Source organism: Protopterus annectens, chromosome 4.part0 (genome assembly GCF_019279795.1).
Source record: "Protopterus annectens isolate FY-2018-M chromosome 4.part0, PAN1.0, whole genome shotgun sequence".
Classification (NCBI taxonomy): Eukaryota; Metazoa; Chordata; order Ceratodontiformes; family Protopteridae; genus Protopterus; species Protopterus annectens.
The window spans coordinates 1,077,753,663-1,077,771,628 of record NC_056733.1 but is presented as its reverse complement, the minus strand read 5'-3'; the positions used below and the strand labels follow the sequence as shown (position 1 = coordinate 1,077,771,628).

Here is a 17,966-nt window from a genome sequence, read left to right as displayed (position 1 = left end):
AAATCCAAATCTACCAGATCCACTAGAGCAAGCGACTTAAACCTTAGCACGGATATAAATAGGACATGCTGGAGGGATAGATTTGTCACCCAGAGACTCCCTATGCTGTGGAATAAAATCCCAGTCCATATGAGGCAGAGCACCTCGCTGGCTCTGTTCAAGAGAAATCTTGACCGGTGGATGGGAGATCGTAGGTTTACCCCAGGAATCATCTCTGTGTCACTGCTGGACAGAGGCACAACAAACTAATGGGCACAGTATTTTTTAACATAAGGGGTGGCGTAAGCCACAAGACTTTGGGCTAGGCTTATAAATGCCTTAGGGCAGATAGCCTAGTATAAACCTATGAACCTATCTCCTGTCATCTTTCTGTGTAAGACTGTACTTCTGTAGAGGAAGTTAAACACAATAAGCTGTAGACACTTATATAGGCTTGCCACCTTTTCAAATGGCCAAAGTGGGACATTTTCGGGACACACATCAGATGTTACAGGTGGACACATACCCATGGTCAGTACAAAGGGTAGAACTTTACTCTTTTGCCTAAATAAAAGCGTAGTCTTGTAGCAGTTTAGTTGCTTATTGTGTGTCTTGTAACATTTAGGAATTTACATACATAAATAACTATGTTATGCAACTCTTACATAAAAAATGGGACATAATTATGTCCTACAATCTCAGGACATTTGCCATTTGTAATATGTTTTGTCAGGACACAACTGCCCAAAGAGGGACTGTCCCTTGCAAATTGGGACAGGTGGTAACCCTACACTTATACGTACTAATGCTTATATTACACTTTTGTTTTTTTTTCTCAACAATTTGTAAATATGTATTCATTTTAATTTCTTTACATTTTTCATTGTAATTTCCTTCTAATGTCATCAACCTTGTAAGTTTAACCCTTATTATTTTATTGCGGTCTGCGGGGCTTTTCTCCCCCAGCCCCCAGTGAAAATGGGTTCTTTGGGTCCAGTGGGCGAAACCCGTTAAACAAAAAGCAAATAAAATAAAACGCGTCATTTTACCAAACTTCTGTGAGAGCACTATTTAAAAAGTATGCATTTCGCCATTTTTAATGGCTTTGTCTGGATTTCTTGCCCTAAAGAGCTATTATGTAGAGTTACCACATTCCTAAGACGCAATGACGACTATGTTGTTTTATTAATATTTCTATTTCCGGTAAATTACGGAAATGACGGTAGTCCCGGAAGAAGTGAAAACCGGCTTTTAATAATCTTTGAGTTTGCTGACATGGCAGAGAGTTACGTGAAACCGGGTGAGAGTAGTTTTCAATTTGACATCAGCATTTTGTGTATCTGTACTGAAACGTGTTTTCATGTATTATTGTGAACTGTGGTCAGCTACTGATTTTTGTTGTTGTAGGACCTGTATTATTTTTATGAGAAACGTGCTATTAGATTTTTTTATGTAAGTTCAAAGTTGGAAAGTGTTTCTGGTTCGGGAGCTTAGTTGTAGTCAGGGATTTAAACGTGTAAGAGTTACATAGAAAAAAAACCTAAACTGCTGTTCTAGTAAACTGCGATAACGTTCGGGTCTGGTGATGATCGTAAGCTAGGCGTGGGTTGTTTTAGTCTGTTTTGGCAGGAAATTTTATTTGACAGTTGGTTTTACCATAAATTTAATTTTTTTTGTTAGAAAAATAAATGACCTGGAGTGCACCGAAGGAATACTGTAAAGTTCTGTTTCAAATGTAACGCAAACCAGACTGCTTATCACAGATTTTGGCAGTATCGTGGCAACACTGATGATCTAGACGTTATACATTGGAACTAAGAATATAGTTACTGTTGGCTCTTAAACTAAGCCATCGTTTTCATGTATGTTTGTTAGCTATGGCTAATGTTCTTATTCTTTAAAAGGTAGAAGACTATGATCCCATTATATCCCCTTGATCTGGAGAATTAGGAGCCGCCTTGGCTACATTAGCTGTCTTTATCATCTGTCATCTTGTGGCTCTTCCTAGCTCCTCTTCTAAGGACAGTATGGCCTCTTAACAGATGTAGCTTAAGTTTTATGTTGCACTTGCTGTTGTATCCGTAGTAGGAGTTGCAGAGCTGGTCTGTTGAGTAGTTTATCCATACTCTATTGCCAGGTAAAAGTACATGTGATAATTTTTTCATTTGAGGGGAGAATAGCATATCGGGCACTGTAAAATTTCTGTATATGTGTAGTCAACATGCAACCCTTATTGGTGAGGTATTTTCTGGTGTGTCTCAGTATGGCATTCCACATTTTCACATGCATGTAGGCTGCATTGATGCTGTCCAGGTTCAGACAGCTGTCTTGCAAAGTAAAATTGTATTCCCCATGTGATTGTTTGTTTTATTATGTAGAGAATATACCTCCTGTAATCTTATCTGTGACCTTTTGCCTAGAGTAAAGGGTACAAGTTTAATGAGGTTTCTAAAAGCAACTTCCTAACATGTGGGTAACAAACTTTACAATTGTCCCTTTTCTGCTATCGCTCTTCATATTTTCTTAATGTCAGTTTCAGTGGCTCATTGGCATTGTATTATACAGAATATTGTAATTTCATTAATTTATAAATGAAGTACAAACTAAGCTTTTATTTAATTGCCCAAAGCCTCACTTGCCTAGTATTCTTCAACATTTTATTGAACTGTACAGTGCAAAACTGTATCTGTCTATTTACTGTTTCCTGTACTCGTTCTGCTTCTGTTCCCTAGCCCTGTTTGTATTTTTCATTCGCCAGCTAGCATTTCAGTTTTATTCTGCAACTTATTTTTATATTTTGCATTTAAACATTGTCCATTCTTCAGTATTGACTCTTTGTTTACTCAGACTTTTTTATATTATTTTTATCTACTTTATCTTGTTTTGTTTCCATATGGCTGGGACTCCTAAAGAAGCACTGAACTAACTCCAAGGGGGATTCCTAGCATCTAAAACTAATTGTGGATGTAATAGGCCCCATATAGTACTGACATGCAATTTAAAAAGCCACATAAAGTAGATGGGCAACAGTAATGTGCATAGTAGTGCTATGCTGGCATACCAGCAGGGAAGCAGTACTAGTTCACACTTGATGCAGCTACGTAGTCATCCTTCTGTACCCATGTCTATGTACAGTACTATGGTGCACAATGACAGCTAGTGGCACAAAGCAGGCAATGTAGCAAAGCACAGCGCCCAATGGGAACAACAGTGCAGGTGTGCTTACCACAGTGGTCACTCAGTTCATAAAAAATAGGTAGGAAAAGGGAATACAGGGCAGGAAAAATCTAAGTGTAACCAATATAGAATGTATAGGTGAGGGAAAGGAGTGGAGTATTTTTTGGGAGAATACAACCCACTTTTCATTATTTTAAAAGAAAGGCAAATGGGGAAGGTCATGAGAGACAGCCTTTGGGTGGGATAGAGGGAGACAGACATGCAGGCAAACAAGTAACATACAGGCAGCAGTCCTGTATGTGCGAGTTGGTTGGACACTGGAATGGCTCATGCAAACTGGATAGGATGGTTTATTAGCATGGTTGAGTGCCACTCTGGCTCAATGGGTAATGTACCTTGGCATCATAAACCAGGTGGCCAGTTTCACGGGCCCAAAAGTGGGCCACATCTATCAAGTGGACTGCCTACCTGCAATCAACTGGACGTATAAGTGAATTTAAGTAAATCTTTATCTGCACTTTTTTCAAATAATACAGCACTTAAATTGATTTATTTATGTTGCATTGAATACTATCTAGCTGGAAGTTGTGGCTCTGTTTTTTCATTTATTTCCCCACCCTCCTTGCTTTTGTTTTGGTGTTAATCTTGGTGGCTTTGAAATTGCCCGCCCCTCTTGTAAATTTGCATTTGGATACTCCTCCTGGGCCCATCTCATTTGCTCACTCGAAAAAAATTTGCACTTTATTTATCTCCTTTTACTATATTTGTGTTTTTTTCCACTTTATTACTTTATTTTGCTTTTGCGTCATCTTAAAAGTACTCAGTTGTATGTATTACCGCTTGGTGTAACTATCATTCTTGACCTTTTGGTTTAAGCACTTGGGCTTCAGACCAGTTGTTTTACATTAAGAAGGTTTGTGGTCTGCACTGTTGTGGCAGGACAGGTAGCTTACATCCTTCTAAATTGGGAACTGCTGATTGAAGAATCAGTGTCTGTTATTATAAAAGTGTATTAGTTCTTGAAGTACTTGGGCTACAGGCCAGTCATTTTACATTAAGAAGGTTTGTGGTCTGCACTCTTGTGGGAGGAGAAGCTGGACTCTGCCCTTCTGAGCTGGGAATTTCTGGTTAGAGGCTTATAGTGCCTGCATATTTGAACTGTTTCTTACTGAAATTGGTGTGCCTTGTTTGCTGTCGCATAAACTAGATTCAGGCCTGCTGAATCTAGCTTTGTTTGTAATACTTGAGCACTAATCCAGGCCTTCTTTTTTTGGAGAAGGTTCCCCTGTGCCCCAGTGGCAGGAGTGATTGAAGACTATAGGAACAGGGCTCAGGCTTGAGATTTTTTTTTACTGTTTTTTGTTTAAAAGATTTTTCTGATTGCTTGTAGTCATCTAAAGCTGTTTTAAGTGTATTTTTACTGTTTGTAGTCGTTTAAAGCTGCATTTTTTTGCCTTATCTTTTCAAAAACTTTTCCTTGTTTCCCAACTTTCTAAGCTAGTATAGTCCAGTTTTCAGGCTAGTGCTGAATTCAGGGCTGTGTTAAAAGTGTCTGAGTTGCCCATACCTTACTTGGATAGAAGGAGGTTTCTCTGCTCACCTGTGAGAGTGGGAGCTTTGAGCAGCCATCTGTCCCTGGAGGAGTGGTTCCAGCCCAGAAGTTAGTAGTTTATAGGCCATTTTGGGCTAATTTCCATCTCTTTCATTTCTCTGCTGTAAAAACCGCGTTCGCACGGTTTTGCACATCTGGGCAGTGCCTGTTCGCTAGGTGTAAATTATTCCCGGCTTCACCAAGTCTTCTCTTCAGTTTTTCCCTTGAAAGTAGTCTAGCTCTCAACCTAAGCACTTAAAAAGCATCCTGCAGTCCAGCACTTGCTCAGACCTAATAGCAAGCACTAATATACGCTGACACTTGATTGCCCAGCAGGGCAAGGCTCGTTATTCACCCCTCACTAACTGACTAAGCAGCTCACCCTACCCTTCAGTCATGACCAAAGGGCAACTTCGGGTATACTCTCCAGTCCAGCTAGTGAACCTGGGTATCCTGAGGCAATGTTACATCTGCCTCATGTACACAGACATCCCTCTCCTACTACCACAAAACATTAACATAAGTGAGAGATGCAATTATATAGCTAAATTGGAGGCTAAACTCTCTCCACCCAAGACTGGAACAGGCAGTCATGCAGAAAAGGTTAACACTTGCACCACACCTCCAGCCTCACATAGACATACTAAACCAGCAATGGCAAATAATACACATAAATACACAAAATCATACCTGAGGCTCTAAATAAAAACCTGCAAAAGCATCAGAGACCTCCAAAGCAGACACCCAAAAAACCTGCACCTCCTGTCACAAACCAAACAACACACAACACAAAATCAGTGTGCCGCACAATCACAGCCCTTAAAGCGCAGTAACATACCTAACACACTAGTAATAGGCAACTCTCTAGTCAGGCACACTGACGTCTCACTCACTAGGCTGGACAAGGAGAAGGTTACTGTTGGCTGCCTGTCGGTAGCCAGAATCTGCCAAATAACACAAGCACTCAGGTCATTCAAGAACAAGTACAAATATGACTCTGTTGTTCATGTTGGTGTGAATGACCCGAGACGTATCTCCCTGGACTACGTGAAAAGAGACATGGAAGAGCTCTTTGATCATTTAGCCCAGGCGGGTATGACCCTGACCCTGAGTAGCATCCTGCCCTCACCAAGAATGATACCGCGATATAAAGAAAAAATGATCGATTTCAACAATTGGCTAAGCTTTTGGTGTCATTCAAAGGGGATTCAGTGTCTGTCAGTCTGGGACTGCATGCTCGACAAGCCTCGTTGCTTCGCAAGAGACTGCTTGCACCTGTCACCCCTAGGCTTTCAAATACTGGCCAAGCCTCTTGCTGCCCCCATAGTGCCTTTTTTAGGCAAGGCTCAAAAGTCAAACCCACCTCCGTAAACAGCACAAATAAAAAAAAAAATAAGGGTTATGCTACTCAACGCCAGGACTTTAAATCTCAAAATGCACGCGCTCGAAGCACTCTTCAGTATGGAGGACGTTGGCATCTGTGCAGTAACTGAAACCTGGTTCAAGTTTCCACAGAGCACCCCATCACTACTGGGCTACAACTCATACCACACATTTTGGCCACAGAACATAGACCGAAACACACAAGGAGGGGGTGTATCCATATTCATCAAGGATACCTACACCTCCAGGTTAGTGGCGCAGACCTCTGAGATCATACACGTGCAACTAACATCGGGCAAATCTGCAATGCAAATTGTGGCGTGCTACAGATCACCCTCCATGACCCAGGACCTTTCTGGAGACACTGGAAAACATGAAGGTCCTACCGAACACCCTGATTATTGGGCGATTTCAATTACCCTACCGTTAACTGGGAAAACTACTAAAGTACAAACTCCCAGGGCCAGTGCTTCCTGGAATTTATCAACTCCAATGCCCTGGATAAGCTGGTAAACTCCCCTACCAGAGGTGAAAACATATTGGACCTGGTCATCACCAACATGGACGACAGGTGTTCCGCACCGGAGGTCAACCCGTCACTGGTTAGATCAGACCATAAACTAATCAGTCTGGATGTCCACACCACACCACCACCCCCAACCAAGGAAACCACAGTGAAAAACTTTTCTATAGCAAACTTTTTTCTTACCTAAGACATAGGTGGTAAGTTTCACAGCCCCCACGCTAACGGATAAGTGTCCAAGATGCAGGAACCTTTACAAATGCACTCTGAGCACCTTCAGGGATGCATGGATCGTGCCATCCCTAGCAAAACCAAGACTCACTCCCCTAAGAGAAGGAAACCAGTCTGGTGGACCCCTGCCATAAACAGGCTATACAATAGAAGGAGGAAACTAGTTCAGAAAAAAGCAAATCCCAAGAAGGAAAGACATCCCTGATCAGTATCGGTAAGAAACTAAGGTCCCTCATAAAATCATCCAAGGCTAACTTTGAAAGAAAAGTAGCCAAGGATTTGAAAGATAACCACAAAGTCTTCTTTAGCTATGTCAAGAATCTAAGTGGCAACTCGCAGATATGCTCTGAGCTAGTGCAAAATAGCACAAAATATACTGAACCTACTGATATTGCCAACATCCTGGCAGATAGATTCAGTGCAAACTTCACCCCCCTCTCACCCCCAAAAGGGCCCAAACAATACTGGAAAAGTGTAGTGTCCCGGAAATCAGACACATGGGTGAAAACAGCCTTTTCAAAAGCCAAAAGCACAGTGTCAGTGGGGCCTGATGGTGTCCCAGGCTGTGTCTTGCACGCACTACCGAACAAACTAACCCCCCACCTAAACACACTGTTCAACCTCAGCCTCTCCACAGGCTATGTGCCCATAGAATGGCGCACAGCAGCGGTTATTCTGCTCCACAAAGGAGGGGCCACAACTGACTCTGGTAACTATCGCCCCATAAGCCTGACTAGCCTGGTCTGCAAGGCTATGGAGCGCATCATCATGGAACTATTAACAAAGGCATTGTGAACCTCCAAACACTTGACCCGACCCAGTTCGGCTTTAAGGGTAGATCATGCCTACTAAACCTGATTGACTTCTTCGAGACAGTCACCAAGGCCATAGATGAGGGGAAGGTGGTTCACACAGCCTACCTTGGCCTTGCCAAGGCTTTTGACACCATTCCCCACTCGGGAATTATAGAAAAACTCACCAGCCTGAACATAAACCTCTACGTCACAAGATGGGTTGCCAGCTGGCTTACAGACCTCACATGGTAAGAATAGCGGGCTCCATGTCCAACTCTAAACCAGTCACAAGTGGTGTCCCACAAGGCTCGGTCCTGGGACCCCTACTGTTCGGCATATACTTCTCAGAAGTCCAGGCAAACACAGGAGGACTATGGCTAACGAAGTTCGCTGCTGACTGCAAACTGGGAGCCATAATTAACTCTCTGGCTGACACAGACATTTTCCAAAAGGGCCTTATTGAGATGGACACTTGGTATCAACGTCATGGTCTCAAGCTAAATGCCAAAAAATGCATAGTCATCCCATTTGGGAAAAACAAAACACCCATGAATTACCACATAGGTGGCAGCCTCCTTAATACAGAAGAGGTAATAAGAGATCTGGGGACCCAGGTAGATAGTAATCTCTCCTTTGACAATCATATTGCCAAAGTAGTTAGGAAATCCTATGTAGCCCATCTAATTACTAAATCGTTCGCATCTAAAAAGAAAGGTTATAGTGCCCCTCTACGCGTCACTCATCAGACCCGTCATACAGTACAATGCCCCATTTGGGATGTACCTTACAAGACATTTCCAGCAGCTGGAAAGACCACAAAAATACCTCACCAAGAGGATAACTGGCCTCGCATATGTCCTATGCAGCCCAACTGGAAAAACTCTGGCTGCATTTCCTAGGTGACCCCTTTGTTAGAAGAGGAGCCTCTGCTCCATTCCTGAGAGGTAGATACATCGCAACAGAAATCCTTCAGGTTGCTTCCATCAGGGGAGCTGCCACCCCTGTTATGGGAAAAGAGTACAGAAGGATTCTATGAGCTTGCATCAGCTGCAACAGGTAGTGGAGACTGAGGTGAATATGGCCACATTTTCTCTGCTTCAGCTGAACCTGCACCAGCGAAGTTGTTTCTCAGCATCTGCAAAATAGATGAAGTACTGTTAAGTAAAGACAACAATTAAGACGATAGGGCATGATGAATAACTGGGAGGGACTCCTACAGTACATCTCTGTGCATTTCCTGAACCTCTAGCCTCCCATTGGTAAAGCAGGTTGGCGATGTTAGACTTCAAATCATTGCATCAGTACCTACATTGTTTCCCTGCATGGGTCATGCATGTAGCATTGTACTGTCATATTGATCAGTGGACTGCTGTAAATTCGCAATGGTTACCTTGATTAACCAAAATAGGTTGTTTAAGCCACGAACCAAAATTGAAACTAGAATCATCGTTTCCACTTCTGTTATTATTTTCAACAGACCGGGAGGTGGACTGGCAGTCCATTGATCTATATGAAAGTAAGCTGCTTAAAATTTAAAAAAGCTACAAACTAAAAACTGTTACTTTTCTGAAAGTATTAGACTGAGAAGGATTCCGAAGGGTCTTGGGCAATGGAGAATACCTAATGGTATTGGAAATAACCAGCAATTATACCAGGAATTAATTAGTTTGTATGATCGGCAAGGCTGTGAGCTGCTTGAATTGCTCATCAAGCATAACCATAGGGCGATGGAAGACTGATTTCTTAGGTGACTGAACTGGATTATGTTATTACTCAAGATGGATTGTGTTATTACTCAAGATTTTATTGTTTGACAATTATTCCACTCGCTATTGGAGCATTTTTCCTAAAATAGACAGAATTATTTCTGGCATTAAGGCCAGAAAAGAAAAAAACTAGGACTGCTTGGAATATGAAAATGGAACAGAGTACCCTAAAACACAGATTCATTTGTTGAACAGCTTGCTGAATATAGTGAAGCAGCCAATACTTTTCAACAGGATGTCGAAATGGACCACTCCCCTTTATAGGTGGAAAGTGTAAGGAGATCCGAGAGGATAAAAAACATGGCCCCACAGCATTATGTTCAGCAGAAACCGAACCACTCAAACCAGAACACAGTGCAACAGAGGGGGAAGAGAACAACGTTGCTCCATTTTTTTTGCTGACACATTCTTTCAGTTCAACTGAACGTAGTTTGGATCGGTGACTTGTTAACTGACACCAATATCAACATTTGTGGTGAACTTTCCAAATTTAATGATTTTGGAAACTGTGGATGGAAGCTTTGAACTTTTTTTTTAAAGCGGCGTTTAGTGTTTTAACAGAGGATGTTGATGGACCAAATATTACCAATTCTGATTGTGATTTTAAAATGTACTATTTTACAATGAACACATTTGGTACTGTGTATGCAGATTTGCTTAGTAAGGGTTTGAACTTTGTTCCTAGTGTTACATTTTCTGTCGAGCAATTGATTATTGATCTTAAACTGCACCTTAGGTGGCTAAACCTGAAAATTTGGTTTGACAAACGTAACCAACTTAATTTTAACGCATTGAAAAGGAGTAGCATATTCAACACCCCCATTTGCCATTCCTTTATTAGTATTTTTGAAAAATGTGCGAATTTGATATTGGTTCATTATGGATAGAAAACAGGACCAATGTAGAGTTGAATCTCTCACCTGTTGAGTACAAACTTCTCAAAGAAGTTGAGTACAAACTTCTCAAAGAACTATCTAAAAATAAATCTATCAGGGTAATTAAGCCCGATAAGGGAGGGGGGTTGTGATTATGGATTATGCTTGCTACATTGACAAAATGCACACATTTTTGTTCAATGGAGAATTCTATGAAGAGTCGTCAATGAACTTTATTAGAATGTCTTGTTCTAAAATTGCTTTGGTCTTAAAGGATTTGTTAGGTCAAGACTGAATCTGCTATGATGAATGGTTATTAGATTGTCCGTATCCTGTGGTTCCTTCTATTTTTGGACTGCCTAATATCTATGAAGATCTAACCCACCCCCATGAGACCAATTGTGAATGCCTCTAAGTCGAAAACACACCCCATCGCAAAGTATATTGATATTAAACTGCAGAATGTTTTGGTTGGCTTTCCTCATATTTGTAGGGATTCCTGGGATCTACTGTTGAAACTTAGAGTTAAATATGTTAATGACCAGTCATTTGCCACCACTGATGTTGTCAACCTATTTAGCATCACTCCCCATGAGTTGGGTCTATCTTGGTTTCAAGAATTTCTTTTTGAATTTACCAGTTTGAGTATTAATGAAGTGAATGTTTTAGTTACATTGATGGAGCTTGTTTTGATAAATAATTTTGTAGATGGTCAGCATGTTTTACAAAAGAGAGGTGTGGCTATGGGGGCAGATTGTGCCTCCATTTTTGCAAACATCATTATGTTTGGGAAACCAAATATTTGTTTAATGTTTGTGTGCCCCACCCCCCTGGGAGTTTTATTTGCGCTGTTTAGATGATTTGTTTATCATTCGGAAGCAGACACGTGATGAGTTTGACACATTTATTTTATATTTAAATAGCACTACAACATTTTTAAAATTCACTTACTCATCCAATGTTACCAGAATTAATTATTTGGATGTTGAAATAACCAAAGATAGTACCCATGGGAGATTTAACAGTAACATCTGTAGGAAACCTACTTATTGTAATAGCATCCTACATTATAACAGCAGCCACCTTGCACATCAAAAGAAAGCCATTATCAAAGGGCAATATGCTAGACTGACAAGACTGGTGACTGAAGATGATGTGTATAAAGTGGAGTCCTCAGTGTTAGCAAATATGGTTTTGGCCAGAGGCTACCCTGAGTCTTTGATCAATATGATTAAGGATGAGGTAGACATGAAAAGAAGAGATGGGTGATTTAAACCTTTACTTAGGATTGGTGAGTCTGGAACCACTCTAAGGTTTAATAAAACTTCAGCTGTCAAAGATTTTTGGTCTAGATCACATCATCAAATGGTAAAAATGGCAAACGATGATACTCTAGAACAGACTACTGAACTATGTCAAACAGAGCTCCTCATTAGCACTCTCCAAGAAAAATCTTGATGATTGTATGGGAAATGGGAAATTCACCCCAGGGATCACTTCTGTGGCTCTGCTCGACAGGGGCACAGGAAAATAATTTTCTTGGGTGGCGTAAGCTAGGGTACATTTTTTGGCTAGGCTTATATAGGCCCTAGGGCCAATAGCCTAGTACCTACCTTTGAACCTATGTATCAAACTTCAAAGTCCAAAAGCAGAAAAATGCGAAGGAACGGATTGGCGAAAAATTCACTGATAAAAAAAGGGTATACATTCAAAATTAAGTGGGGGGGCTTTGCCCCCCCCACCTTAAATATACCAGCTCCGAGATCACACCACAGTGGAGAAAACCGGAAAGGCTGGAGAATGGCCCAGGTGGTCCGTTCCTTCACTGTTTTCTGTTTTCAGCTTTCGGACTTTGAAGTTTGATATATCAGCGTTCACTGTTTTTAGCGTTCGCTGATGTGATATAGACCCAAGGATTTTCATTGTTCCTTTGTAACAACATTTAATAATGATGTTGAACATGTTTTTGGTATACTACTTAAGAATTGGAACTTATTTGGCTGTTTTGAGGGTTACACTGATATTTTAGACTCCAGGCTAAAAGTTGTTTATAGAAAAGGGAAGACTGTTAAGCAGCATCTCGAAGGGGCACAAAGTACCCAGAAAAAACATGGGACATATAAGTGTGGGTTTTGCAGGCAATGTAACCTTGTTCGGTTAGGGAACAGCATCAAAATTAAATGTAGTAATTAGACCTTCTTTTCACTGTGATTGTAACACGGCAGGGTTAGTCTATTTAGCTGAATGTGAAAAATGTTTGTTTTTTGTTGGGAAGACGCAAAGGAAATTCCATGAGTGTATGTACAAGCATGCCTTGGATAATGGGAAACAAAACCCCAACAACTCATTAGCAAAACATATTTCACAGTTCCCTGATCATCATTTTCTGATTATGGAGATTGATATGGAAAAGGAGGATCTTGCTTGAATATAAAGAACTTAAATGGCAAGTGAAGTTAAATGCGTACAATTATCCCAGATTAAATGAATGTGTTTCAGTCAATAGTTTATTGAAATTACAATCTTTATTGGTTTCATTTTTTTATTTAATTTCATGTTGTAATATATTTTATTGTACATAAAAATTCATACCTGTATTCAACTGTTTTTAATTCAGGCCCTTGAATTAATTAGTTGTTTCCACTGATTGGATGGCTCTCTACATGCGATGAGTTGTAATGTTATTTAATGAATGAATGTTTGTTTTAAACTTGTTTCTGATTAAGTCTGTGGTTTAATCCTGATGAAACGCTTAAACAGAGTTTTTTCCAAGTTGGGTGCTCCTGGCTGTGTTTGTGGTTACTGCTCATCTACAGCCTGTTTGTTGAACGTTAAGAAAAGTGCATTTGGTAAATTGACATGAATCTTCATAGACAGCATATGCTTCATACTAAACAAAGTACATGGCTTGTACTGTTAGTGTGGTTACTACACAGGAAGTGATTGAAAGACATAGGTGCTGTGTGGCCTGATTCACACACCACAAGGCTAAGTGCCTTTTATTAGTGCATTATAAAGTATTGTCACCATCATGACTATGACTGCTTTTAAACATTCTAACTGAATTTATTGTGTTTGCTGTAAAAATGCTGTCAAGTGGAACATTAGAGAGAAAGAAGAACTAGCCTGGTAATGTACCTATTACATCCTTGCAATGCTTGTGATACCTGTCAGGGAAAGGAGTATTTCAGACATTTACAAGTGTGGGTCATATATGGGTGTTCTACTTCAGCTATGGTGCACACAGTGGTGATTGCACAAGACACAATCATGTCATGGTGTTTTCATATGCTCCCTTAGCTAGTGAACATCTTCTTTTTTTAGGTCTAACCTTTTAAACCTAAATTTCCTCTCTCTCTTTATACCCCTCCTACCCCCCCCCCCCGTTTTTAACACTGGCTATAAGCAATCCTTCTTGGTCAGACTAGTAAGAGAAAATGTATGTTGTAGTCTGTGCCTGAGACTAATTTGTATTCTATGAACATGTAATTACTTACTGTTAATGTGGAGCTTTTCTCCCCGGGCCTCCGCTGAAAATGGACATGTATTCAGTCGGACTATCCCGGTCAACAAATGTAAAATAAATAAATTTCATGCAAGACTGTCAAACCTAGTCACGTGATTCATTTTGTGTATGCCTATGGGGTGGAGAAGATGCAGTGCCCTTTAAACTATATGGGATACCTTGGCAGATATAGGTTCATACTAGGCTATCTGCCCTAGGGCATTTGTAAGCCTAGCCAGAGTATGTTTGGCTTTCGCCACCCATTTTAAATTAATTTTGCTATGCCCTTTTTCGAGGTTAGTATACTGTGCCTCTGTCTAACAGTGACACAGAAGTGATACCCAGGGTAAACCAATGATCTCCCATCCACTCATCAAGATTCCTCTTGAAGAGAGTCAATGAGGGACTCTGCCTAACCTGGACTGGGATTTTATTCCATAGTGAAGGGAGCCTCTGGGTTATGAATCTCTCCCTCCAGCATGTCCTATTTACTTCAGTGCTGAGGTTCAAGTCTTTCGAGTGTGTAGCTCGATGGGATTTGGATTTTTTGAGGTGCAGCATGTCTCTTAATTCCGGGTTGGACATGGCCTTATACGTCAGGCACAGGTCACCTCTGAGCAGGCGGTATGCCACTGAGTAGAGCTGGAGTTTCTTTAACCGGGCAGCATATGGCATCTGTTTGAGCCCCTTGATCCTCTTGGTGAAGTACTTTTGGGGTCTTTCCAGTTGCTGCAGGTGTTTGGTAAGGTACATCCCAAAAGGGGCATTGTACTCGATTATGGGCCTGATGAGGGATGAGTAAAGAGGCACGATGACCTCCCTAATCTAGATGTGAATCCCTTCATGATTAGGTGGGCTATATAAAATGTTTTTCTAACCACTTTGGCCACGTGGTTGTCAAATGAGAGATTGCTATCAACTTGGGTCCCCAGGTCCCTAATGACTTCTTCTGTAGTTAATGGATTACCACCTATGTGGTAATTTGTGGGCACTTTGTTTTGCCAAAGGGGATGACTATACACTTTTTGGCGTTTAGCTTGAGGCCATGGCTCTGGCACCAGTTGTCTGTTTCTATGAGGCCCTTTTGGAGGATGCTTGTGTCGGCTGGAGAGTCGATTATGGCCCAGTTTGCAGTCATCTGCGAACTTGGTCAGCCACAGTCCTTCCGTGTTGGCCTGTACCTCCGAGAAATATATACCAAACAAGAGAGGTCCCAGGACTGAGCCTTGTGGGACGCCACTTGTAACTGGTTTGGAGTCTGACATGGCTCCAGCAATTCTAACCATGTGGGTTCTGTCCTTGAGCCAGTTTGCAACCCATCTAGTGACATAGGGTTGTATATTTAAGCTGGTGAGCTTATCTATAATGCCCGAGTGGGGTATTGTATCGAAGGCTTTTGCAAGGTCCAGGTAGGCTGTGTGGACCACCTTCCTCGCCTTAAATCAATGGCCTTGGTGACTGTTTCAAAGAAGTCAACCAGGTTTAAGAGGCAGGATCTGCCCTTAACAAAGCCAAAGTGGGTAGGATCCAGTGTCTGTAGGTCCCCAATATCTTTATTTATGAGGTCCATGATGATCCTTTCCATAGCTTTGCAGACCAAGCTAGTCAGGCTTATAGTTATAGCCAGGATAGTTTCCAGGGTCCGTTGAGGCACCACCTTTGTGGAGAGGGACCACTGTTGCTGTATGCCACTCTTTGGGTACATATCCTGTAGTAAGGCTGAGATTGAACAGTAGTTTTATGTTTGGGTTTAGCTCTTCTTGGAGTTCATGTAGGACGCAGCCTGGGACACCGTCTGGTCCCATTGATGCTGTGTTTTTTGCTTTGGAGAGGGCGGCTCCCACCTGAGCATCTGAGATGTCAGGGGGGGCAGCACTCTGCTGGGATAGATATTTGCCCTTTTGGTGAGGAGGGGGGGGAGAAGTTTGCGCTGAACCTGTCAGCTAGGATGTTGGCAATGTCTGTGGGATCAGTGTATTTTTTGTCATTTTGGACTAATTCTGAGCATGTCTGGGAATTCCCACCCAGGTTCCTAACATAACTAAAGAAAGATATGGAGAATTGGTAAGGCTTTCTATATCTGCATGATTACATTATCATATACCAGGTGGGGAAGAGACCTTGCAAGTTGGGGGGTGGGTAGGCTGTGGTCAGTATTGCATGCATTGAGTAGCCTAGCCTAGCATGTGCCAACTGAATGACATGTTTTTGATATGGAGAAGATCCCAAGCCAGGCAAATGATTTACTACTGCATGTCATATGCGTGTATGGTCTGCTGCTTCTGAGCAAAGGTGGTGGAGTCTGGCAGGTCAGAGACTAGATCTGGCAGGGTATAGTGTAAATGCTGGGGTGGCCATTATAGGTCCCCACAATGAGTGTGAAGGAAGGTTACAAAAAGACCTCCCCTGCAAAGCGGGCAGCTTAGAACATCGCAGTGAGTGAGACCCTTACATGACAGAAACATCAACATTGAAGTTGACGTAGGCAGAGTTTTTTTTTTTTCCTGGTGTCCTCACTAGGCAAGAGGACCATTCCTTCACATCAAGTGGTGGCTTGGATGTGGGTGAAGGTCATGTAGCTATTATTCGTATGTCAGTAGGGGGAAGCATCAGGTTAGTGCTCTTTTCATAAGAATCCTCTCCACCCATCCCTCCCATACCTTTTCTGTAAACCCCTCCCTTAAACCATCTCTACCTGTTGATTTCCTTCACATTTGTTCTGTAGGCACCTCCATTTTGCATCTGTAACATCTCACCAGCAAGTGTTACGATTGTATAGCAATGTTTGCAATGTGTTCTGTAATGCATACCACAAGAGATTCAAAATATATCTGTGGGCTTACACTGGTATCATGCGTGTGCTTAATGCATCTGAAGGCCGGTTCAGCTGGTGGAGATCCAGCTAGAACAACAGAGGGTTAACATGTACCGTGCCTGTCTCTGCCATGGGTGTGGCCACATTACTGCATTGTCTCCCCCTGTGGCATGTCCTGATCTGGCACTTGTGTAGCATGTTTTGAAACGGGTGGACACTTAATAGCAACATGGGTTACACTTTATGGTGCACAGGTCCTCATGGAAGTATATTTTTCTATAATACTTTTCATTGCATATCTCAGGACTTTATTGTACTGCCCTACCAGACTTCCTCTTCTGAAGTCAAGAGTGTGTGTTCTGCAGTGTTTCTGGGTTTGGCATCAGACATGCAGTGTCATTTCCTTCAGTGTTAGTCATTTATGAAATGGGGGATGGGGCTCAAGGGCATATACAACATTATATGTGACTTACTCCTAGCATACATTGATGGGGCTCAAGGGCATATACAACATTATATGCGACTTACTCCTAGTATGCATTGATGGGGCTCAAGGGCATATACAACATTATATGTGACTTACAGCAGCAATGCATACTAAGAGTATTTATGTCTGTAGTGTGTTTGCATTTTTGGTACGATCACCCACGACCTGCCAGAACCCTTGGAAATTCCTCTTGCAGAAACAGTTGTCATAGGTTGGACTTGTGCCATGTGTGAATCATGTGATCTGCCTGATTTATGCACTGATACAATAATGCCCTGGACAGTACAGATCATTTGGCAGTTTGGGGAAGTGGTTGCCATTTCTTTTTTATGTATCTCTGTGTGTCTGACCAGAAGGACACTTAACAGCAACATAGGTGCTTTCTGTGGTGTCAGAGTCCTAATGGAAGAGTGTTGTCTTGTAGAATGCACACATGATGTTGATTCTGTTCTTTTTATTGCCCTTGAGAGCCAGATAGTCACATGTTGCAGTACAGCCAACTCTGTTAACCGGGACCCATGGGAGTTGGTAGATGCTGGATAACTGTAGTTTCTGTTTGCTTGAGATCTACTATTAAAAATAGGTCTGACTATTACTGTACCCTATACTATTTGTTTAGTTTGACTTGTTCTCAGGTTGGGGGAAGAGAGAATTTATTCCTATCTTCCTTTTTAGAACTGTAAAACTAATGTGTAAGGTATGTTTCTGTGGGGTGGGGGGGGGGGGGCATTAAAATTGTATTTCTTCTTTGTTTTTTTCCCTGTTGCTTGAGAGTGCCAGTTGCTTGCCTTTCGGTTAACTGAGAGTTTACTATATAATGTTAAGAAGTTGTTCGAGTAT

General features: G+C 41.6%; 1 protein-coding gene across 1 annotated transcript in view; it reads left to right on the top strand.

Moving 5' to 3' along the window:
* Window positions 1-1,002: 1,002 nt before the first annotated feature.
* Window positions 1,003-17,966, top strand: part of SRA1 (steroid receptor RNA activator 1) — a 141,845-nt gene continuing 124,881 nt past the window's right edge. The window contains exon 1 of the mRNA XM_044069014.1: window positions 1,003-1,279. Coding sequence (XP_043924949.1) covers window positions 1,060-1,279 — 220 coding nt within the window. The 5' untranslated portion in view covers window positions 1,003-1,059. The remainder of the gene's footprint in view (window positions 1,280-17,966) is intronic.